This window comes from Lipotes vexillifer, unplaced genomic scaffold, assembly GCF_000442215.2.
Source record: "Lipotes vexillifer unplaced genomic scaffold, Lipotes_vexillifer_v1.1 scaffold1011, whole genome shotgun sequence".
Lineage (NCBI taxonomy): Eukaryota > Metazoa > Chordata > Mammalia > Artiodactyla > Lipotidae > Lipotes > Lipotes vexillifer.
Genome location: NW_006787698.1, coordinates 2237918 through 2262151, shown reverse-complemented (window position 1 = coordinate 2262151; position 24234 = coordinate 2237918). Strand labels below are relative to the sequence as shown.

The following is a 24234-nucleotide window of genomic DNA, read 5'->3' as shown; positions in this document are numbered from 1 at the left end:
TTAAAAATGGTTAAGATGGCAAGAGTTATGTTCTGTGTATTTTCCCATAGTTAAAAGTAGGAATAAAACTTAAAAGAATTATAGTGAAGAAGCCTTCAAAATATGGAAGGCTGTTAATGGCATTTTTTTAAAATTAATTAATTAATTTATTTATTTATTTTTGGCTGTGTTGGGTCTTCGTTTCTGCGCGAGGGCTCTCTCCAGTTGCGGCGAGCGGCGGCCACTCTTCATCGCTGTGCGCGGGCCCCTCACTGTTGCAGCCTCTCCCGTTGCGGAGCACAGGCTCCAGACACGCAGGCTCAGTAGCTGTGGCTCACGGGCTTAGTTGCTCCGCGGCATATGGGATCTTCCCAGACCAGGGCTCGAACCTGTGTCCCCTGCATCGGCAGGCAGATTCCCAACCACTGCGCCACCAGGGAAGCCCTGTTAATGGCATTTTAAGTGAAAAACTTAGGGACGACATACAACGACACCCAAATCTTTGTAAAAAAAAAAATAATAATAATAATAATAATACGAATGATTGTTTAAATCGAAAGCCCTAACCCTAACCCGATATGAACAGCAGTTATCTCTGGACTGTAAGATTATCAGCGAGTTTCATTTTCTCTTGGCAGCTCTTTGTCAACCTCCTCACCACCCCACTGGCATCTACCTCCCACCCTTTCAAGCCCCATGGGAACTGATCTGGGGTGAGATGCACATGTCCATCATGGACAGAGTCCCATCCACTGCTTCACTTCCGATGAGGTGAGGTCCCCATTCCCATCCCCCACCGTGCTGTCAAGTCCATCCTCATCCCCAGACCCATCCCAATGTTGTTCTCCAACTCAGCCCCAACGCTGTCCATGTCCCCGTCCCCATTTCCATCCCCAACGCCTTCCATTTCCAATGCTGTCTTTAGCCTCATCTCCAATCCCAACTCAGCCTCCACCCTCCACCCCAACCTGATCCCCAGGCCAGTTCCCAACCCTGTATCCATTCTTATCCCCAATTCCATCCTCGTGTCTATCTCAACTTCAATTTAGTTCAGCCCCAGCGCCCATCCCGCTCACCCTCTTCCGTGAGTAGATGATTGGTTCCCTCCAAATGTCCACATCCTTGTTACCAAACCTTGGGGATATGTCACCTTCCATGGCAAAGGTGTCATTGAATTGAGGATGTTGAGAAGAGGAGATTGTCTCGCATTGTCCTCGTGGACCCAGTGTCATCACAAGCGTCTTGTTTTATTTTAGTATGTATTTATTTATTTATCTGGTGCACCAGGTCTCAATTGCGGCATGCAGGATCTAGTTCCCTAACCAGGGATCGAAGCCAGCCCCCCTGCACTGGGAGCACGGAGTCTTAGCCACTGGACCACCAGGGACGTCCCCATCACAAGGGTCTTTATAAGAAGCTCCAGATCAGAGAAAAGGGGTAAGATTATGGCATCAAAAGAAGGGATGATGCGTTTTGGTTTTCTTTTCTTTTTCCTTTTTTTTCTTTTTTGTCTGCGATGGGTCTGTGTTGCTGCACGTGGGCTTCTCATTGCGGTGGCTTCTCTTGTTGCGGAGCACGGGCTCTAGGCGCACAGGCTTCAGTAGTTGTGGCACGCGGGCTTCAGTAGTTGTGGCTTGCAGGCTCTACAGCGCAGGCTCAGTAGTTGTGGTGCACAGGCTTAGTTATTCCGGGGATGTGGCATCTTCCCGGACCAGGGCTCGAACCCGTGTCCCCTGCATTGGCAGGTGGGTTCTTAACCACTGCGCCACCAGGCAAGTCCCGGATGATGCACTTTGAAGATGGAGGAAGGGGCCATGAGTCAAGGAATGCAGGCAGCCCCTAGAAGCCAGAGAAAGCCAGGATGTGGATTCTTCCCTGGAGCCTCCAGAAGGAACCAGCCCTGCCCACACCTGGGTTTTTGCCCCATAGGACGCCTTCCGAACTCCTGATCTCCAGAACCGTACGATAGTAAATGCGTGTTGTCTCAAGCCACTGTTTGTGCTAATTTGTTGCAGCGGCCACGGAGACGCGTCACCCCTCCACCCAAGCTCTGGCCCTTCATACCTGCTCGCTGGTAGAGGGCGAGCACCACCCCTTCAGCACCCACACACCTGTCTCACCGTCCTGTTGCCTCTGTGCACGTGTGCAGTACAGGGTGATTTCCCAAACTGCAGGCTGCGCTGGGTGTGGGCACCTGTTACCACCTTGCTTCCGGCTGCTAAACCCTTAAGCAAGATCCAGGAGAGCCAGATCCTGATGGCTGTGTACTCGCCCAGATTTGACTAGGGAGGGACACAGGAGGCTGTCTGCTTCCAGCTGGGCTGGGAGAGGCTGGGGTGGCAGCAGTGGCGGTGTGTGTGTGTGTGTTTTAATATTTATTTTTTTATTTGGCCGTTCCGGGTCTTAGTTGCAGCACATGGGATCTTTAGCTGCCTTGCGACGTGTGAGATCTAGTTCCCCGACCGGGGATCGAACCTGGGTCCCCTGCATTGGGAGCCCGGAGTCTTAGCCACTGCGCCACTGGGGAAGTCCCAGTGGTGTGTGTTTGCTCTCCTGGTCCACCTGGGGAAGGAATTTGGGGCCAGGGCTATGGCTACAGGTGGGTTTTTTGCTGATCTAGGGGAGTAGAGAGCCAGGTCGAGCTTTTAATTCAGGCTCTGGAAACTTCTGTCACCTCTAAACGTGATGTCTTTCTCATCCCTCCAGAGGATCTCGAAGGCGGCTCTCTGCGTACCTGGAAGAGTGTGAACGTGGAAGCATTTTACACCTTGTAGATCAGGGATCCCCACCCCCCAGGCCGTGCTCCCCATTGCTCGCATTAAAGACTGAACCATCCCCCCGGCCCCTTCCGTGGAAAAATTGTCTTCCACGAAACTGGTTCCTGGTGTCAAAAAGGTTGGGGACCGCTGTTGTAGATGATGATGGCAATGATGATGATCATGATGATGATGGTTTAATAGCCTCTTTTCATTCAGTGCCAACTCTGGGCTGAGGCCTGAGTCTACACAACCTCAACAGTTCCCAAGTTTTGAATTTACAGAGGACCCTCGGGGTTTTCCTATATCCACCCCCCACCGAAACTCTTATTTATGTAAGATATTTTGTCAAATAACACCCCCTTTAAAAACCTAAATCAATTACTTAAAAAAAATGTGGTAAAATATACATAACATGAAAAGTACCATGTTAACCATTTTTAATTCTTAAAGCCCACGCAGCAATGAAGACCCAACACAGCCAAAAATAAATAAATAAATTTATTTTAAAAAATGAAATAAATAAATACCATGTAAATAATATCAAGACAGTCTAGCTGGATACTGTTGCCTGCTGAAGGGCTTTTTAACAAACAAAGGGATTAAATGTTGAGGCATAAACATGTATTAGCACCAACTGAGCCCCTCTCCTGGAACTATTGAGAATTGGAAAGGGAGTAAGTAGATTTCTCGCCACACAGTTCAGTGATTCTAAATGCAGGGCCACCATCACCAAAAATTTCCTTCCTAGGGAAATGCTGTATCAGCTCATTAAATCTTCACAGTAGGCCTAAGAGGGAGGTACTATTATTATTCCCATCTTACAGGTGAGAAAGCTGAGGCTCAGAGAGGTGCATTCACTTGCCCAAGGCCACACAGCTTAGGAACAGGAGGAACTCAGAATTCAAACTCAGGCCTGTCTGACTCTCAAACCGGAGCTTTCCACAGCCCTGGGAAGCCAGGACTGGGGACCCCAGGCCCAGAACTCCACAGATTCCTCCCCTCAGGGATGCTTTGGTGGAAGCTGGGACACTCTAGGTGTATGAGGTCTTGTCCACCCAAGAGAAATGGCTTCAATCCAGCCTAACCTTCCATAGCACAGACAGGAAGACTGAGGCCCCCAAAGGAGGTTCTATCACCAAGGATTCCAAGGGAGCTGAGTGGAGTCCGTCGGGGCAGGTGTCCAGCTGTTGGCCCTAATCTGGGAAGCAGCAGTGTGGAGCTTTGGCTATGTCGAGGTAGTAACACCTAATGGTTAGAAGCTTGGAGTCTGGGGAATTCCCTGGCAGTCCAGTGGTTAGGACTTGGCGTTTTCACTACGGTGGCCTGGGTTCAGTCCCTGGTCGGGGACCTAAGATCCTGCAAGCCACACAGTGCGGTCAAAAAAAAGAAAAAATAAATTAAAAAAAAATAGAAGCTCGGAGTCTGGAGCCTGCCTGTTTTCAGATCTTGGTGTCATCACCTTGCATGCTCTGTGCAAATGACTTTGCTCTCTGCCTCAGTTTGCCCATCTGCAAAGTGGGGATGGCAAAGTACTCATCCCAGTGGGATCATCATCATCATTACTTTATTTTTTTTTTTTAATATTTGTTTATTTATTTGGTTGCTCTGGGTCTTAGTTGCAGCATGCGGGATCTAGTTCCCTGACCAGGGATGGAACCGGGGCCCCGTGCATTGGGAGAGTGGAGTCTTAGCCACTGGACCACCAGGGAGGTCCCCATCACCATTATGTTAAATTACTGTTCCAGGGCTTCCCTGGTGGCACAGTGGTTGAGAGTCCGCCTGCCGATGCAGGGGACACGGGTTCGTGCCCCGGTCTGGGAAGATCCCACATGCCGCGGAGCGGCTGGGCCCGTGAGCCATGGCCGCTGAGCCTGCGCGTGCTCCGCAATGGGAGAGGCCACAGCAGTGAGAGGCCCGCGTACTGCAAAAAAAAAAAAAATTACCGTTCCAAAAAACAGTCACCCTAACTCCCACTCCTAGGTGGGCAGGGAAGGGAGGCCCCCTCCCCAATCACCCCTGCCCTGCCTGGACAGTGCCAACCCCTCTGCTTATGCCCAGGGCAGCGGCTGGCCGCCACCACACCGGGCAGGCTGTCCTGGTGCCACCAGGGAGCCGTCCAGCAGGTTTTTCCTCTCTGCCTGCTGCGGGGCACCCCACCATCTCTTCCCCGCCTTGGCTGGGCCCGGCCCTCTCTAGGCTCCCGTGCTCCTCTCTGCCAGATGCAGCGAGCGGATGGCAGGCACTGCGTCAGGATGCCCAGCATCTTCGCCTACCAGAGCTCGGAGGTGGACTGGTGTGAGAGCAACTTCCAGCACTGGGAGCTGGTGGCCGAGTTCTACAATACGGTGAGCGCCGGGCGGGAGCCTCTGGTGGGACAGAGTCTCAGCAAACAGGGGTTCAAACCCCAGCTGCTCCACCTCCCCGCTGGGAAATCCTACCCAAGCAGCTGCTCCTCTGAGCCTCAGTTTGCTCATCTGTGAGGCAAGGCCTGCCTTCTGGCTTTCATTCATTAGACTGTCTTTATTAGGCGTGAGGCTCTGTGGTAGGTTTTGGAAATGCAGCAGTAACCTGGAAAAGAGCTGCCTCTGCCCTCCCAGAGCAGAGGATACAGGTGCGATCAGGATGATGGTGCTGTAACGGGAGGCGCACAGGCAGCCTCTGGGAAGCCTAGAGGCAGCTCCTGAGCCATTGGTGGAGGGGTGGCTCAGGGAGGGCTTCCTGGAGGAGATGGCTGTGTCTGCCTTGTTCTCAGCTGTATCCACAGCCCAGGGTGACCAATTCATCCCAGTATGCTGGGACTGTCCTGGTTTTAGCACCATAAGTCCCGTGTCCCAGGAGACCCTTCAGTTCCAGGCAAAATAGGATGGCTGGTCATCCTTCACCCAGCCCCTGCTATCAGGACCACACTGGAAGGGCTCAAAACTCTTGGATGCCTCAACGGCAATGGCATTTAACTGAAGCTTGAAAGATGCAAGCGACCAAAGACAAGTACAGTTATCCTGTGCAGGGTGCTGGGGACACTGTGGTGAATAAGGCAGTGGGCTTGCCTTCCTGGAGCTCCCGGATTGGTGGATAATGAGACAATGTCCTTTGCTCTGTGCCCTGCACATAGTACGTGTTCAATAAATGGTGAGCATGAATTCACTCAAATAATGGCCTTTATTGAGCACTTACTGTGTGCCAGGCATTGCCCAAAACATTTTGCCTGAAAAAACCTCATTTAATCTTCACCATGACATTGGGGATTAGGCAGCATGTATAGTATATAGAGTTAGTTAATCCCATTTTCCAGATTAAGAAACAGGCATTCAGGGAGATTGAAGGATATGCCCAGGGTAACCGTGGTACTTAGAGGTGGGATTTGAACTTGGCATATCCGGGAGAGGTGTTTTTTTGGGGGAGGGGAGCTCAGTGCCAGGTTGCTCTGACTCTGTTACCTTTGACCTCACCACTTCCCAGAGCTGGGAGGGAAGAGTTTGAGATTCAAGGGGTCCCTGAGGTCGCCCCAGCTTTTGCTTCTCCTGAGCCAGAGATACCGACCCTTTCTGGTCCTCGGTGGCCTTCCCTATATAATGGGAGAGGGCTGAATGTGCTGGTGTCTGGAGGCTGAGAAGAGGGTGTGGGGTTCTGGTCTCCTCTGCTCTGTGTTCCCTAGCAGTCCCTGCAGTCCAGAAAGTTCCCTGTCCAGCCCACCCCACAGAAGGTACGGAGAGAGGGCTGGCTCAGATGTGGGCCGCTTCTGCATCCATGCGCTCTCATGCAAAATTCCCCTCCATGACATCCTCTTTCAACCTTTTTTTTTTTTTTTTTCCTGTGCCTCAGGGATTGTGGGATCTTAGTTTCCCCACCAGGGATCGAACCCGGGCCCTGGCAGTGAAAGTGCCAAGTCCTAACCACTGGACCACCAGAGAAGTCCCTTTTAAAATTGGAAACATCATCCTTAGCACATGGACCACACAAAAGCCATAACATTTTCACTAATCTTTGTAGGGCTTGAATAGTTGTCAAACTACTAAGCAGCTTTTAATTTTTTAGTTTTAATTTTTTTTATTAATTTATTTATTTTTGGCTGCATTGGGTCTTTGTTGCTGTGCGCGGGCTTTCTCTAGTTGTAGCGAGCAGGGGCTACTCTACATTGCGGTGCTTGGACTGCTCATTGCGGTGGCTTATCTTGTTGCAGAGCGCAGGCTCTAGGCTCACGGGCTCAGTAGTTGCGGCGCACGGGCTTAGTTGCTCCGCGGCATGTGGGATCTTCCTGGACCAGCGCTCGAACCCGTGTCCCCTGCACTGGCAGGCGGATTCTTAACGACTGCGCCACCAGGGAAGCCCTAGACAGGTTTTTAAAAGCATGCTTTTGATCTAGGTATGTCAATGAAAGACCACATATATAGCAGAAAAATTTTTTAAATCTGTTCACATGGATTTTGTCATGATCCACTTAGGAATCACAGCTCATAATTGGAAAACAGTGTTCTCTGAAGAATCTTTTGCTTTCTTGTTGATCTGCGTGCAAGGAGCTCTGAGCCTGGGGCTGGAAGAAGTAGAGCCCAGCCCAACACACGGTCAGGGTACAGACGAAGGATGCACTGGAGGACTCGGCTTCTTAGAGGAGGGCACCTAGGCGTTGGCTTTTGAAGGATGAATAGGACCTCGCCAAGTAGGGCAGGAGTCTGGGGAAGAGAGCAGAAGAAAAGGGTGTGCTGAGTCCTGGAAGTAAAAGAGGGACAACCAGTTTGGGAAAGTACGTCTCTGTGGCTAAAATATGGGGAGAGATAAAGATGAGGTTTTCAGTGCTGAGTTGGAGTGTTTGAAATGTATCCTGTATTCATTGACGGACTCATTCATTCAACAAAAGTGCTGTAAACCAACCTGTGCTGGGTGATGCCGGGCTCCCAGAGAGGCTCAGTGCCCCCAGGTTGTTGGGCTGGTGGTTCAGAATTAGAAATGGACACCCCCACAGTTAGCTCGTGGCAAAGGGAGAAAAACAGGGGGCAGATGTGGGATGGTGAGGAACCATGGGGTGGAGGGTGACGCCTCTGTTTGTTGAATGGGGAGGGAACCTTGATGCTTAAGGAATGAGTAAATATTCTCTCAGGTGTATGGGGCAAAGGAAACAGCATATGCAAAGGTCTTGAGGTGAGAGAAAAGAACTGGTAGCTTCAAGCCAACGCCCAGGCTGCCTGCCTGAGGGGGAGGAAACGAAGGAGAGAAAAAGTGCTGATGAGGTTTCCAGGGGCTAAATCAGGAAAGCAGGGCAAAAGAGTGCGTGCTGCATCGTCAGGGCACGCGGGAGCCGTGGCTGACTTTGGAGCATGGGGGAGTTGATGATCTGGGGGCAGCTGGAATACCTGGCTGCGTTTCACGGTCTAAGCGAGAGCCAGGAAGGGCCATCCAACAGGAACAGAGGTCGGGGGTGTGGGAGGGGCTGGGGCAGGTGGGGCAGGGGGAGAAGTCAAGGTGTGGGCCGCTCTAGCTGGCACCTGTTTGCTTTGGCCTGGTGGCCTCCAGGTGTGGCCTCCTTCTGGGCTGCTGACAACTTAGGCGAGTTTCAAGTGGTGTGGGGAGATGTTTCAAGGCCCCCCACCCCCCACCCCAGGCTCCCAGAGGCAGCTGTGCTGCTGAATTTCTTCCCTGGGATCCTGCCAAAGCTTCAGAAGCTCCGCATCTCATCCTCTCTAGAAAACTCCCTCTCAGATGCTCAGATTCAGAACAAAGGGATGGTGTGCCTGGCGTGGGGAGCTGCATAGGAAAGGCACAGGGGTGGGGATGAGTAGGGGGAGTCTGGGGGTGGGTGGGTATCAAAGAGACAGGGAGATAAGAGCGGGGAGGGTGTGTGGGAGGGTGTAGGCTGCAGTGCACACCTTCGACAGGGTCCCCACCTTCTTTTCTGACAGCCTTGGCACTGTTGGCCTCTGCAGTGTGCTAGTAACTCCAGTCTCTCTCTTCCCTGGATGCTGTGTGGCCCAGGCGGGAGGCCCGCCCCTCTCTGAGCGCCTGGCTGTGACCAGCAGGTCCCATGAGCTCTAAACCACACCTCCTTCTGCCTTTCTCCTCCTCAAAACTCACAGCAACAGCAATTAATTACGGGGCACCTCTTGTATGCCAGGTCCCGCAGAACCGAGGAGGGCATGGTTCCTGCCCTCAGGGCGGAGAGTTGCGATTAATTGAATAATTGCACGCATGAAACTGGTGACCATGCTCATGATACATCCCAGACCCAGACTCGATAGGTCCCTCCGGGCCTCTCTTCTTCGGAAAAACAGGCATCGCTGATCTGCAACCTGCTGGCCTCCCGGGGCTGACGCAGGGGTCAGATTGAAATGACCCCTTTATTTCACTCTTCATTCATTGGGAATTGGTGCAGCCAGTCACTGTTTCAGCTCTGGGGATGCAGTGGCGATCAAAGCAGACAAAAATGCCTGCTCTCGTGGGGCTGGTGTCCTGGGGGATGGAGGAGGCAGGCAATAAACAGGAGTCAAGAGTATAGGATGCCAGGGGGTGGTACACGCTAGGGAAGAGAAACTCATTCATTCATTCCTTTTTTAAAAATTATTTATTTATTTATTTATTTATTTATTTTTGGCTGCGTTGGGTCTTCGTTGCTGTGCTCAGGCTTTCTCTAGTTGCGGCGAGCGGGGGCTACTCTTCCTTGCGGTGCGCGGGCTTCTCATTGCGGTGACTTCTCTTGTTGCGGAGCGCGGGCTCTAGGCGCGCGGGCTTCAGTAGTTGTGGCTTGCAGGCTCAGTAGTTGTGGCACACGGGCTTAGTTGCTCTGCGACATGTGGGATCTTCCCAGACTAGGGCTCGAACCCATGTCCCCTGCATTGGCAGGCAGATTCTTAACCACTGAGCCACCAGGGAAGTCCCCATTCATTCCTTTTATTCAGCAAATATTTACTGAGTACCTCTGCAAAAAGGGAATTTCTGTGAGGTGCTAATAATTTTTGACTCATGGGACCATGGAGAGGATGATACAGCTACTGGACATCCCTAATGTCCATCAGTGGATGAATGGATAAACACAATGTGCTCCATCCACACAATGGAATATGATTCAGCCTTAAAAAGGAGTCAAGTACTGACACATGCTACAACATGGATGAACTTTGAAAACATGATTCTCAGTGAGAGAAAACAGACCCAAAAGACCATACAGTATGCAATTCTGTTGATACGAAACATCCAGAACAGGCAAATCCACAGAGACCGAGAGTGGATTCGTGGTTTCCAAGGGCTGGGGGAAGGGAAGGGAGAGTGATTGCTAATGGGTACAGGGTTTCCTTTTGGGGGTGATGAAAATGTTCTGGAATTAGCAATTATGGTTGCACAGCATTTGAATAGATTATCTACACTTGAAAAGAATGAATTTGATAGTCTGTGAGTTATATTGTAATTTAAAAAATAGAGGTATTTAAAAAAACTCACAGCTCCTGGCACATCCTAAGCACTGAATAAGTTGAAGCTATTACTATTGTTGTTGTTAGAAGTAAATATAGCACAGAGAAATGAGAAAGTTTTAATATATTAATTTTATTTGACATTGATTTTGTTAATGTCAAATAAAATAGCACTGGAATCCTCATAAAATTCTTATTCTCTGCATTTTACAGACGGGGGAAATAAAGGCTCAGAGAGGGTACATTTCCTTCCCAGGGTTGCACAGCATGTGACTTGCAAGCGTGTGAATGCTGGGAGTGCCAGAGTTAAACCCCGGCCACCTAGTCTCAGAGTCTCTCACTTATGCACAGTGCTGTGAGGCCACTCAGTTACTGAGTGATTAACAATGTCATGCGCATCTTAATTCATGCAAGTAAGTCCCATGTGGAGAGAGACTGTGGCTGGTGGTCCATGCCCCCAGCCCAGCACTGACACTCATGTGCATGAGTGGAATGGATGCATACAGGGGTCCTCGGCAGGTGACAGGGCCAGGGGTGGGTGGTGGGAGTTTGAGCTTTGGCACTGGGGAGAAAGAGAAAGGGGAGATTTGGCCATGTTTTTTTTTTTTTTTTTTTTTAATTTTTTGCTGTAGTTGATTTACAATGTTGTATTAGTTTCTGGTGTAACCAGATATACATATACTTAGATATTTACATATATATAAAAAGAATATACACTCTTTTTCTTTTCTTTTCTTTTCTTTTTATGGCCGCTCCATGCAGCTTGCGGGATCTTAGATCCCCGACCAAGGATTGAACCCGGGGCCCCGGCAGTAAGAGTGAGGAGTCCTAACTACTGGACCACCAGGGAATTCCCTTTTTCATGTTCTTTTCCATTATGGTTTATTATAGGATATTGAGTATAATTCCCTGTGCTGTACAGTAGGACCTTGTTGTTTATCTATTTTATATTCAGTAGTGTGCTTCTGTTCATGTCAAACTGTAGTTTATCCCTCCCACCCCCGGCCATGTTTCTTGATTTGACTGAGTCAACAAATTTTTCTTGAGTGCATGCCAGCCTACTGGGTGCCTTACATGATAGGCTTTGGGGACATAGCTGGGGATAAAACAGGTGTTTCCTGTCCTCTTAGAAGTCACAGTCCGGTTGGGAGGGCAGAGATGATAAAGCAGTAAACAGTGAAATCAGTGGAATCCTTAAGTGAAGCGGTGCCTCAGGAGAGAAGCTGTGTGTGGAGTGGGTGGTTTTAGCCCAGGGTGTTTGGGGTAAATGAGAAAAAGGCTGAGGTGAGGCGTCTACTCAGGTCAATCCCCTTCCTTCCTTCCTTCCTTCCTCCTCCTCCCCACCTTCCCTCCATCTCTCCCCCTTTTCCTCCTTCCAGTCCTAAGGATCCAGCCACATCTACTTACCAGACGTCCCGCTGGGTACGGGTGATCAAAACATCAAAGCATTCTAGAATAATAGTCACCCCATGGTACACAGCACAGGCATCAGACACATGTGTGCATTATTGACACGTATTCTTTGCATGCATTATTCGCTACAAAAATTCACTGAGCACCTACTGTGTGCCAGGCACTGTCCTAGACACTGGGGGTCTGCAGCAGTGAACAAAACCGCCAACCCCTCTGGTCCCGTGGCACTCAGTTCTCGAATCCTCACCGTGGCGCTCGGAGATAGGGCCTCCGTTTTATAGAGGAGGAAAATGAAGCATAGAGCATCCCCCAAACTCTGACTGGATACACCATAAAGGCAGTGACTTTGTTTTCAGGCACTGGTAAGGTCCTTGAGCACATAGTAGGTACTGAAGGAATGATTGTTGAGCAAATGAATGAATGAATGAAAGTGAAGGCACCTGCTGGGGCTGGGACCCAAGGAATCCAGCTCACCTGTGTCCAGAGCTCAGGACTGGCCACGAGCTCGGGCGGGTACCTTGCCTGCCTCTCTGAGTCTGGGTAGGGCCGGTGGTTGGGAAACGCAGGGGCCCAGCCCCAGAGGGCAGAGAGGGAGACGCTGGTGTCAGGGTGGTCTCTGATTCTATCAGAAACCCCGGCGCCATTCGGAGCCCATTAGTTATAGGCGTTGCCCATTGCTCTGTCCTCATCCTGCACACTCAGGGACGTCATTGAGAACAGCTGTCTTCACCCTGCAGCCCACTTAGCATGGAGCATTGATACCAACCACAAGCCTGTTATTATTATCTCCTTCAACAGTAACAAGTGCAGCAGCAGCCTTTGCTATTTCTTGAGCCCAAACCATGTCCCTGGCGAAACAGCTTTTCAGTGCCTGGCCTCATGCATCCCCTGCCCCCAACAACCTTCATGGTAGCATTGATGATCCTCTCCTACTTCACTGGTACAGGAAAGGGGGACCCAGAGACACCAGATCACAGAGCCAGGAAGCAGGGGAGCCCCCTCTTCATCTTCACCACCCATCTAGTCCTCCAATCTTTCAAAGCAGGGGGTCAAAGCAAACTTCGGAGTCCCTCAGAGCTGTGCAACCTCAGAGAAATCACTCCACCTCTCCGAGACTCAGGCTCCCCATTGCCAAACAAGACCTAGAAAGTCGGACCTTGAGGGGGTGTGCTAGGATTAAGAACAATCTGTAAAGTCAGGCTGTCAATAGATTGGAAAGTGACAGTTGTAGCTCCTTCTATTCAGAACTTTCTAGATGCAAGACCCTCTGCCAAGTGTTTTCATGTGTGTGACAGGTGATCAACCTGAATTATTTTGAGATCCAGCCAACAGGATTTATTGAGCACCTACTATATTCTGGTTCCTGAGGTTATAATGGAGAAGGGAGAAGCCACAGTCCCCATTCTCAAAGCCAGGTTTAGCGGGAGAGCCAGATGGTTCCAGAACAGCCAGACAAGTGTCAGGAAAGTGGGATGGCACAGGGGCACTAAGGAAGGCCCCCTGACCCTGCCTTGGGGGATTAGGAAGGCTTTAGGGAGAAAGTGATGCCCAGGTTAAAGGCAGAGTAGTTGGCCTGGCGAAGAGGGGTAAGTGGGAATGAGAGTGTTCCAGGCAGTGGGAACAGTATGTGTGAACTCCTGGAGGTTAAAGTATGGCTCATTCAGAACTGAGTTATTCCTTCCACCCAGATTATAAAGTTGAAGGTGGAGAAAGGTGAGTTATGGAGGGAGTTTATAAGCCAAGCTTAAGAATCTGGATTTTATAGATGAGAGTCACGGACGTGTTTCAAGTGGAGGCTTAACAGTTTGGGAGGCTGGATGGCTCAGCATCTTCAGGCATGCCTGATCTGCCCAAGGGCTGCCGTTTGGTTGAAGACAGAGGGAACATCAGATTTGTTTGGGGTTTTGCCCGTTCAGTATCCATGGCCCCATTTTCCCTTCATCAGCCACCTGGTTATGGTCTCGGTGGGATGGTCAATCAAGGTGATCCCCCTCCTCTGGCCAAGGATGGGATGTGGCCCAGGCTACACTCTTCAGAATTTGAAGCTTGGGCTTGGACGGAAGGACTGGACACAGTTGTTTTCCTTCATACCCAAAATTGCCCCCTGAAGAGATTGTCCATTAGAGGGTCAAAGCTGTTCTGGTTTCTGGTTTTCCTTGTCCTCTGCAATTCCTTTGATTAATGAGCTCCCCACAATAAATGAATGAATGAATGAATGAACGAACGAACGAATGAATGATTTGGTTAATTAAATAAGTAACCACACACACATTTATATTTATAGTGTAAGTTCACCAGAATCATTTTCTGTTGCTTGCTACCAAAGAACCCTAGCTAATATTACCAGTGCTGATGGGTTTGTTGGATTCAGGCAATAGAATGGTAGCTTAAGCAAAAACCAAAACAAAGAAACAAACCAAAGCGGGGCAGAGGGGGAGAAAGAAGGCATTGGAAAGATTGTGGGATATCTTAGAAAATGGAAAGATGAGTTGTTTGGGGAAGGCTGGGACCCAGGGTAGGTGTGCAGGATTCAGCAGAAGGACAAATACTACCCTCGAGTTTTGCTTTATTTTCCCTCACCCTTGTCTTCTCGTGGGTGGCAAGGTGGTTGCCATATTTTAAACATCATGACAATATCCCAGGGCCTCTTTAGAGAGTTGCCAATGGTGCAACCCAATTATGGTGACTCCCAGGCTTTGTGTCTGCTCCAAGTTTCAAATTCCCCAAAGAAAAGTCTGATATCCTGCTTTGGGATAGGTGTCTATTCCAGTGGGGTAGGGTCTCATGATACAGACAGGGCAGGTCGGGGGTGTTCTGTGTTCTGGGGTAGCCACCGTGAACTGGGTGATCCTCCTGGAGATGTGTTTGACTCTGTCCATTTTCAAACACCAGAGAACTTGGCATGGAAAACAGGGACATAGGTGGGACCATGGGCTAGGGAACCAGTTTGCCAAGGCTGGGTTCTCAAACTGTGACTTTTGAGCTGGTTCCATCATTGCCCCAGGAGAGCTGTGGACTTTCCTGGAATCAGGAGGCCTCCTGTCTTGGGAACCTGTACAGGTGCCCAGGACCTAGGCTAGTAGATGCTGACCTTGTATCAGGTGAATGATTCTCCCCACACCCACCACTGTGCCCTGTATTTTTGAGTCAGCATCGTTAATACTGGGGTTCTAAAAAATAACAGAGCATCCTAATTAAGAGGGTGCTCTTTCTTCACTTTCTAAGATGGAATGCAGACAATTTAGGAGACCTTTACAAGGGGAAGATTTTTGGGGGGAGGGAAGGGTGTCATTGAGTGAGCAAGCTGGTTGACCTCAAATTGGCAGGTGGATTGAGGCCATGAGAACACCTGTTTCTGAGCCCGTGTGAGATATTCACTGTGACCCCAACATATCTGGGGGAGACTTCGAGGGGCATCAAAATCCTGCATCAGCAGTTGGGGACTTTGAGCCGTTGACATTCTGGTGCAAATGTTCTTGTGACCTTAATTGTATTTATGAGTCCAGTGAGGTTTGGGGACCTTTGGGTCAACAGCATGAAGAGGCAGGTGGTGTTATGCATATGTCAGAAATGCAGAGATGGCAGGTTAAGGGATTGAAGTTACCTTCTCAAGGCTCCACATTAATGAGCAAGGGAACATGTATCCAATCCCACACCACTTGGATCCCAAAGGTCGTTCATTGGAATGCTTTGGTTTCAAATAAAACACCCGACTAAAACAGCTTAAATAGAAAGAACAATATCTTTTTTTTTTTTTCAAATGGAAGTTGGAGTAGATGGTTCCAGAATAGATTAACTCAGAGCCCAACATCATCAGGCTACTTGGTTCTTCCCATCTTTCTTCTCTGCTATCCCTGGAGAAGTGGTCCTCAAAATATTGTCCAAGCACCACCCTGCTTGGTGTCCTTGAGACCCTTTCAGGGTTTCCTCAAGGTCAAAATTATTTTCATAGTAATATTAAGGTATTATTTGCCTTTTCCCACTCTGATTCTCTCACGAGGGTACGATGGACTCTCCCAGAGGCTGCATGACGTGTGATGACATCATCTATCTGATGGCCAAACGAATGTGGGCTTGTGTAGTCACGTGTCTTGAAAGTTTTGGGGTTTTAGTTTCTAATAAGGTAAATCTTGATAGATGTAACTCACACAAGCAAAAGCTCTTCAGGGTCCTCAGTAATATTTAAGAATATAAGAAGTTCTTGAAACCAAATGTTTGAGACCACTGTCCTCAAGTATTTGTTTTTGCTGTCAACCTTGTTTCCTCATGGTTGCAAAATGGCTGCCGCATCTGAAACATCACAACAATCTCCAAAGGCCTTTTCACTCAGTCTGATTTCAGTAAAGAGAACTTTCCCGGAAGCCCCTCATCAGATCTTCCATCATGTTTCATTGGCCAGAATTATATCACACATTCATTCCTTAACCAGTCCTTAGCAATATGGATGATCTATGCCCTGGGGCTAAATCCTGCCTCCCTAAAAGCCATGTCTTCCTGATGCCTGAACAAAATTCTGGTTTATTTAACAAGGAAGAAAGGGGGTATCTATAAGTTAAGACATAAGTCCAGCTGCTGTAGCAGAGACCCAAAATAATAATGGTTTAATGAAGATAGAAATTTGTTCCTCTCTTGCATAACATCCAATCATAAGCTCCCCAGGGCTGGTGTGAGAGCTTTGGGGTACCAGAGATCCAGGCTCCTTCTGTATGGCTGTTTTCCCATCTCTAGGCCATTGCTGTCATCTGTGTGGCTCCAGAAGCTATCCCACCACATCTGCATCCCAGTAGAAAGGGATTAAGGGGAAGGCACACCCCTTCCCTTTAAGAAGACAACCTAGAAGCTGTACTTATGTCTTGTGCCCATGTCTTACTGGCCAGAACTCAGTCACACGGCTGTGTGGAGCTGCAAGGGAATCTGGGAAATGTAGTCTTTAGCTCGGTGGCCTTGTTACATAGAAGGAGAGAATCAGATTAGCTTGTGACCATTGTTATTCCCCTTTGCCTCCCAAGAAGGATATGTCTTCCTAATACTGAACCAAATCAGTTTGGTTAAGGAGGAAGAAGGGAGGATGGTTGTTGAGTGCTCAATTCCCACTGTCTGCCATAACTGCCATATTCTTAGTGGTCATTGTTAGTTATTTGAATCATGTGTTATTATCAAACATCAATTGAGGTCTATGAAGCAATTTCTGCTTCTGTGATAAACAGCACTCTGATTCTTCTCTCAAGAAACTCACGTGGGATCTCACTTCAAATCCTGGATTCTCCAGTTACTGGCTGGGTGACCTGGGCTGGGCCATTTGACCACTCTGAGAATCAGTATCTTCTTCTATGGTGTGGTGATGCACAACCTACCTGGCAGGGTTGTTTTGAGGATGAGGAAAGATTCTGGGAATAATAAACCTTGCCTGGGCCCCAGAACATTGTGAATGTCTAATTATAAGGATGCAAATCACTAATCCACAGACAACATAGCTGTGCAGTCATGGGGTTCTGGACAAGGCATAGCTGTGTGGTACCAGCTGGCCTCCATGCAACTTTCTCCTCTCCTACCCCAGCCCACAGTAATATTTCTTCTTTGTCTCAGCTAGCTAATGTTGCATAACAAATCACCCTAAAGTTTAGTGGCTTGAAACAATGACCACTTATTTATTTATTTATTTTTGCTCATGAATCAGTAATCTGGATAGGGTTTGGCAGGGACAGCTCATCTGTGTTCCACTTGGCAACTGTTGGTGTGACTTGAAGGGGGGAAGGGGACTGGAATCAACTGAAGGTTCATTCACTTCTGTGTGTGGTAGCTGGGCTGGGAAGAGTCAAACTTCTGGAGACTGGAATAGCTGGGGCTCCTCCAGCATCTCTCTCGATCTCTCTGTGGTCTCTCCACATGGTCTCTCCAGCATGGCAGCTTTAAGGGTACCCCATCTTTTGCATGGTGGCTAGAGCTCCAATGTCTTGTGCTCTGAGATAGCGACCATCAGGTGGAAGCCACAGTACTTTTTTTGACCCAACCTCAGAAGTCATGCCCCATCACTTCTGCTTCCTGCTGTTTCTAGAAGCGAGTCACTAGGGTATTGCATTGTCTTTCCTTGTCTACAAGGCCAAGGCCAACTCATGACCACCAAGTTTGCATTTCAGTCAACAAGACATAGAGTGCAAGCCTTAAGCTGCTTCTTAAGGACTGACCTGGAAGCAATAGATTCATTTACATTCCTATCCCATTGGCTAGACCAGGTCCCAAGGCCACAGTGAGCTGCAAGGAAGGCTGGGATATGTAGTCTTCCGTTGAGTCGTTGGACGCCCAGCTCAAACTTGGGGAACACTATTGCTGAAAGGAAAATGTGGAAAGTTAGTAGATAGACTTTGCCACAGGCATTGAATGAATGAATGAACCCATAGAATAATGGATGGAGTTATGGATCTACTGATGACTGGTTGGCTGTTAAGGTCAGCTGAAAGATGGATAGACCCTGGGTTGATTAACTGCCTGCAAGGTGATAGGTGACCGACTGGGTAATGACTAAGGGAAGCCCCCCTCCTCGTCCTCTGACAACCCCCTCCCCATATTTCTCCCTTCCTCCTCCAGTTCAGCAATGTCAGCTTCTCCATCTTGGGGCCTCTCATGATGTTTCTGATGCACCCGTATGTCCAGAAACGTTCCCGCTACATTTACGTCACCTTCACCCTCTTCACGGTCATAGGTAGGTGGGGGGCTGGGACAGTGGGGTAGTGGGGGTGGGAAGGGACAAGTCCCTTGACCACCTGCCTTTGTCTTTCGCTCCAGGTCTGTTCTCTATGTACTTTCACATGACACTCAGCTTCCTGGGCCAGATGCTGGATGAGATCGCTATTCTGTGGCTGCTGGCCAGTGGCTACAGCATATGGATGCCCCGCTGCTACTTTCCTGCCTTCCTAGGGGAGAACAGGTGGGGCGAGGGCCGGTCCTCTGTCGATCTTGCTGGAGCCCACCTATCCTCTGGGTCCCCTGTCCAGGCTCTCTTGGGGTGTTTGGAATCCTTCCCCTCAACACCCCAGGACTTTTTCCTGACCCTGCCTGATTTAACTGGACTTCCAGGGACCCCTCTTCTGAGTGCACTTGCGACCCCTGGAAGTCCTCCCCTTATCCTACTGCTTATTTGGAATTCTTCGTCTGATCCCACCTGGATAGCTGGGACCTTCTCCAGACCCTGTCTGAACCCATTACGGGGTCCCAGAACCCCATGCCTAAGCTTACCTGGGGCCCAGAGACCTCTTCCCTGAGCCTGTCACCTGGGTTCCCTGGAATCTTTCATTGGATCCTTCTGGGCCCCTTTTTTTGACCTCAAGACCCATCTGAATCTCTCTCCTGACCCTGTGTGACCCACTTGAGCCTTCCAGGACCCCTATCCTAATAGCCACTGGGACCCCTGTAGTTCCTTCCTTAATCCCACCCGGCTCACCTGAATCCCTTGCCTGAACTCACCTGGGCTCTGGAACCCTCTTCTGACCTGACTAAGCCCCCTTGAGCTTCCCTGAGACCGCCTTGTCATCCTACCCATCCCCTACCCCGGGACCCCCTTCGGACCCTGCCTGTGCCCACCTGGGTTCCCTGGGAAATTTCATGTGATCCTCCTGGGACCCCTGAGACCTTTTACTGAGCCCACCTGGGAGTCTTAAGACCATTTTCTGAGCTTCCCTTTTCTCATCCATCCTTGCGACAAGAGCGCCCTATTGCTCTGCCTAAACCCCACAGGAACACCCCCCAACCACCCCCCACGGCTGAGCCCTTCTCTCCCCAGACGCCAGTACATCTGCCTGGTCATCACCGCCACCGTGGTCAGTACCTTCCTGTCCTTCCTGAGGCCCATGATCAACGCGTACGCCCTCAACAGCATTGCCCTGCACATCGTCTACATCGTGGCCCAGGAATATAAAAAGTGGGTGGTGGCTGCAGGTGCCCGGGGAGGGGGCTCCCCTTTCCCTTCCAAGAACCGCCCCCACCGCCAAAAAAAACACAACACCTCACTGTGTTAAAGAGGCCATGTCCCTTCCCCAAGATCATTCACCGAATAGGGGCAGGACCGGGATTTGAACCTAAGGCTGTCTCTGACTGCAGAGTTTGTCCCTTTTATTCTGAAAACCCCCAAACACACATACAAGTGGAGAGCATTGTATCACAAACCTCTGTGTGCCCACTAACCAGCCCCAACAAACATTAGCATTTTGCCGACCTGCGTTCTATGTTCCCCCCAGATTTCACATAATGTCACCCATTCATCGTTCAGGGTTTCACTCAGCTGATAAAGAATTATTATTTTTAACCCATACTAGGTCTTAGCAGGCTAGAGAGGGGACTCTCAAATGGAGCCATTTGGGGAGAGTTGAATAAAACGTTTCTTTACAAAGGAGAGGGCAGACTGTAGGAAAATCATTAGGGATCATTTAGAAGCTCTGTGTTAATAATGGTGGGATTCTATGATCATCGGCAGACCTGGGATGGGGAGTGATGGGAGGGAGTGATTGCAAGAATCTGGAAGGAGAGAGCTAGCAGAGGGGGGTCTCCTTGGCAAGAGCTGTGGCCTCCAGGTGTTGGTTGTAGCCAGCCCGAGCCAATCCCACAGGGAGGTTGTGTGGACCAAATCCAGGGGCTCCCTTGTCCTTGGGCTTCCAGTTGGGTTGGCCAATGGTTTCCAGTTGGGTTGGCCAATGGGGAGCCCCAGTAGGGAACCAAAGGGTGGATGGAGGATACTGTTGGAATATTTATTTCGAGGTCCACATAGCTTAGCTCCCCTGCCCCTGCTGCCCCCTGAGGCACAGGGCAGAGTGGAGAAAGGCAGGGAAGGATCTAGAGGGACGAATAGAAGATCCTTCCTTAAAATAGCATCTAATACCCATTTTGCACTGAACTTTCCCCAGTTTCCCAAAGACATCTTCAGAAGGCAAACACAGTCTCTCAGACCTTCTTTATTCCATAGCAGTCCCTCCCTCCCCCCTCCCCCCTCCCCCCTTTCTTCACGCCTCTGATTTGATAACAGAAACTCCATCGATCGTTTGTCCTGTACAACATCCTGCATTATGGATTTGGCTGACTGATTGCTGTGGTTTCCTCCTTTCTTTTCTTTTTTTTCTTTTTCTTTCCTTCTTTCTTTTCTTTCTTTCTTTTTCTTTCTTCTTTTTTCCTTCTTTCTTTTTTATTTTTGTATTTCCTGAAAATTAATAGATCTAGATTTACATTTAATTTTTTCATTTCATGTGTGGCACTGGGTGCTGCTTGTTCCAGCCAATTAAGACCCCATGATGAATGGTTGTCCCACATTTAGTGCCATTAAGATTGATCAGTAGATTCAGATGTTGTCATCCAGACCCTTCATTGTAAAGTTTTCTACTGACCTTTCCCCTAATGATTCCAGCAGCTGTTTCATGCCGTCTCCATCCGTGATCTCATTAGAGGGTGCAAAAGGGTGATTTTCAGATTCTGTTATTCCTTCTGCATTGATTATCTGGAGGTCATCCATCCAGATAGAAGGACTTTTGCTCATCAACCTTGAAATACAGTTTGGACAGGAAAGACAGGATAGGGCACTGATTTTTTCCCTTTTAAAAATCAATTTCTAGAGCAATGAGTTGGTGCCTTAGCCATCTCTAGTAAGGACCAATGAAGTGGTTTTTTCTTTAAGTATTATTATGAACTCATGGGTGTTTATATCGCTGAAGTGTTTCAACCCATTGCAGTCACTATCCTATATTTTTAACTTTTTATTTTGAAATAATTACAGGCTCAGAGCAAGTTGCAAAAATAGTACAGAGTCCTGTGTACCCTTTACCCAGATTCCCCCCCTGCTCCCCCAATGGCAGCATCGTATGTAACCACAGTCCAGCCTCAAAAAGGAGGAAATTGACAATGGGACGATACTGTTAACTAGATCACAGACATTATTCAGAGTTCACTAATTTTAATGTTTTTTTTTTTTTTTGGCCACACTGCCCAGCGTGCAGAATCTTAGTTCCCTGACCAGGGATCGAACCTGTGCCCCCTGAAGTGGAAGCACAGAGTCCTAACCACTGCACCACTGAGGAATTCCTTAGATTTCACCAATTCTTATGTTTTTTTTTTTTTTTTTTTGGTGTTCAAACTGTCCCATTTTAGGCTAGCGGGCAGGGCTTGTGCTTTTACCCATAAAGGAGTTACTGCCTCATTAATCCCTGATAAACTGTTTCCTAAGGGACAATGGGTTAGCTCTGCTGTTTGGGAAACACAGATTCTAATCTTGAGTTGTCCTGAGACATGGCCTCAGAGAATACACCCTCCCACACACAGACATATATTCTCATAGCCACATAGACATAAATTCTCATGCACCGACCCACAGGGGCACACACACTTACACCCCAAAACACAAACACGGAATGCCTTGTTGATTATGGGTTCTGCATTCTGATAAACCTGAATCAGACCCCACTTACTAGCTGTGTAACCTTGGGGTGGGGCTGGGACATACTTAATCTCTCATGCCTCAGTTTTCTCATCTACAAAATGGGAATAATAGCATTGTTGTGAGGACCCGGCATCTTGTAAGTGCTCAGCAAGTGTTAGCACAGATCTGGCCCTCTCCCCACTTGCCCCCTTGATCCTTCCCTCCTCCCAGCCTCATCTCCTTGGATGGAGGAGTTTCCCATCAGCTCCTTTGGGCCCTGCTAGCTGAGTCAGGCTCTGATCTCCCTCCTTCCCTCCCTAGGACCAGTAATAAGGAGCTTCGGCATCTAATTGAGGTCACCATGGTTTTATGGGCTTTTGCGTTTACTAGCTGGATCAGTGACCGCTGGCTTTGCAGTTTCTGGCAGTGGATTAATTTCTCCTACCTGCACAGCATCTGGTAAGCATTTGCCCTGTGGTCTTGGGCCTTAGGAGCAGAAAATCTCAGATGCCAGAGCTTGGAGCAGGAGCCTGGGGGCAGAGTGGGGAGGCACAGATACTGGGATGTGTGTGTGTATGTATGTATGTGTGTGTTGGGGGACGGTGTAGTCAGGAGATCAGGTCCAGGAGGTCCTTTGGGATGGTCAGGATCCATGAGAGGTAGGGAGAGGTGGGGATGGGGGCATCAAGCTGGCTGCAGGGGCATCTTGTCCCCTCATCACCCTGTCACATAGGCATGTACTCATCAGCATCACCTTCCCCTATGGCATTGTCATCATGGCCATGGTGGATGCCACGTATGAGATGCCGGACAAAACTCTCAAAGTCTGCTACTGGCCTCGGGACACTTGGCCCATGGGGCTGCCCTACGTGGAGATCAGTGATGACAACAAGAGCTGCTGAGGTCTGCCAGCTTCTTGACTACCCAGCCACGTGCATCTTGAGGACAGAAACCTGAATGGGGCGACTGAGAGACACTTGCAGTTCCGCCCTCCAGCTCCATTTCCCCATCCTCCTGGTCCTCCGTGGCCCCATCCTGAGGCAGGGGATGGACTTCACAACCTCTCTGTGCTGTAGTCTGATGACCCTGGGCGGCTGCCTGGCAGAGGTCACCTCCACAACCTGCCCCTGTTCTCTTTCACTTCCTCTTCCGGGTTCACTGTTGTCACGTGACCAGGCTGGATGACCTGGTGCTGTGATTCTGTGGCAGCCACTGGGAATGACCTCAGGCTGGGGCTTGGTCCCCGGGCACCTTATAAAGAGTGGCGGTCACTATGAGACTCTTTGGACCTGTCTTTGGCTGTGCAATGTCACTGGTACTTGGGGGGCATCCCAGAGAAGGGACATGTTTTCCAGTCACCTCATTCTACACTCACACATGCATGCAGAGACCTCACAGATCCTCACACAGGCTCACACAGGCTCCCATGGACTTGTGGGGTTGACAGCAGAGCAACTTGGAGGCCGGGACTGGGTGATTTGGGTGCTGTTGGGGCACGGGCATCAGTATGGGAGCTGCAGTGGCTGGTACAGGCTCTCAAACTGAGGGGAGAAGGGGAGGGTGATTTCCGTGGTGGTTAAGAGCCCAGGGCTTGGAGTCAGGCAGATGTTAAGTTCGAATTCTGCTCCACCATCTCCTACTTGTATTATCCGGAGTAAGTGATTTTTTCCTGCCTCTGAAGTTCAAGGACCTTGTCTGTAAAACATTCCTTCCTTCCTGGGATTTCTGTGTAGATAAAACAAGGTAACATATAAAGTGCTTAGCATGGAGTCTGGCAAACATCCATCCATCTACTCATTCTGTAATTTATCCATCCATTTATCCATCCATCCATCTTTTGAACTGTCCATTGAACTACCCATCTAGCTATCCTTTAATTTACTCATCCACTAATTTATTCCTTCATTTGTCCATCCTTTTATTTGTTATCTATCTTTCTTATCTACCGCCTATTCATTAATGTATCATCCATTCATTGAACCATCCATCCATCCACCCACTCACCCACTTATCCATCTACTCATCCATCCATATATTTATTATTCATCCTTCCATCCATCATCCATTACTCATTATCCTTCCACCCATCCATGTATCCAACTGTTAACCATCCATCCATCCATCTACATTTAGCCATCCATTGATTTTCATTTATCCTTCTGTCTAACCATTTGTTTAATTATTTTCATCCATCCATCCATATTTAGCCATCTATATATTCATTTATCTATCCAAATCATTCAATCATCCCTCCATTCATCTATTTTCCCACCTGTTCATTCATTCATTCATT

The 24234-nt window shown here is 49.0% G+C and overlaps 1 protein-coding gene and 1 non-coding gene across 2 annotated transcripts; one reads left to right on the top strand and one right to left on the bottom strand.

The window, feature by feature from the left end:
- The first annotated feature begins 4990 nt into the window (after positions 1 to 4990).
- On the top strand, positions 4991 to 22843 carry ACER1 (alkaline ceramidase 1). Its single transcript, XM_007460565.1, has 6 exons — positions 4991 to 5083; positions 18134 to 18248; positions 18332 to 18473; positions 19326 to 19463; positions 22263 to 22400; positions 22675 to 22843. Exons 1-6 carry the CDS (start codon positions 4991 to 4993, stop codon positions 22841 to 22843), a joined length of 795 nt encoding a protein of 264 aa, XP_007460627.1.
- Positions 6578 to 6650, bottom strand: TRNAE-UUC (transfer RNA glutamic acid (anticodon UUC)). The gene has a single exon. It is a non-coding gene; the product is annotated as a tRNA-Glu (tRNA).
- Positions 22844 to 24234: the final 1391 nt, after the last annotated feature.

What these genes read in the sequence shown, in the direction of transcription:
- ACER1 (XM_007460565.1), top strand. Translation starts at nt 4,991, where the DNA reads ATGCCCAGCATCTTCGCCTACCAGAGCTCGGAGGTGGACTGGTGTGAG. An exon ending in TGGCCGAGTTCTACAATACG is followed by an intron (nt 5,084 to 18,133) that starts GTGAGCGCCGGG and finishes TTCCTCCTCCAG; the next exon opens with TTCAGCAATGTCAGCTTCTC. An exon ending in GTGGCCCAGGAATATAAAAA is followed by an intron (nt 19,464 to 22,262) that starts GTGGGTGGTGGC and finishes TTCCCTCCCTAG; the next exon opens with GACCAGTAATAAGGAGCTTC.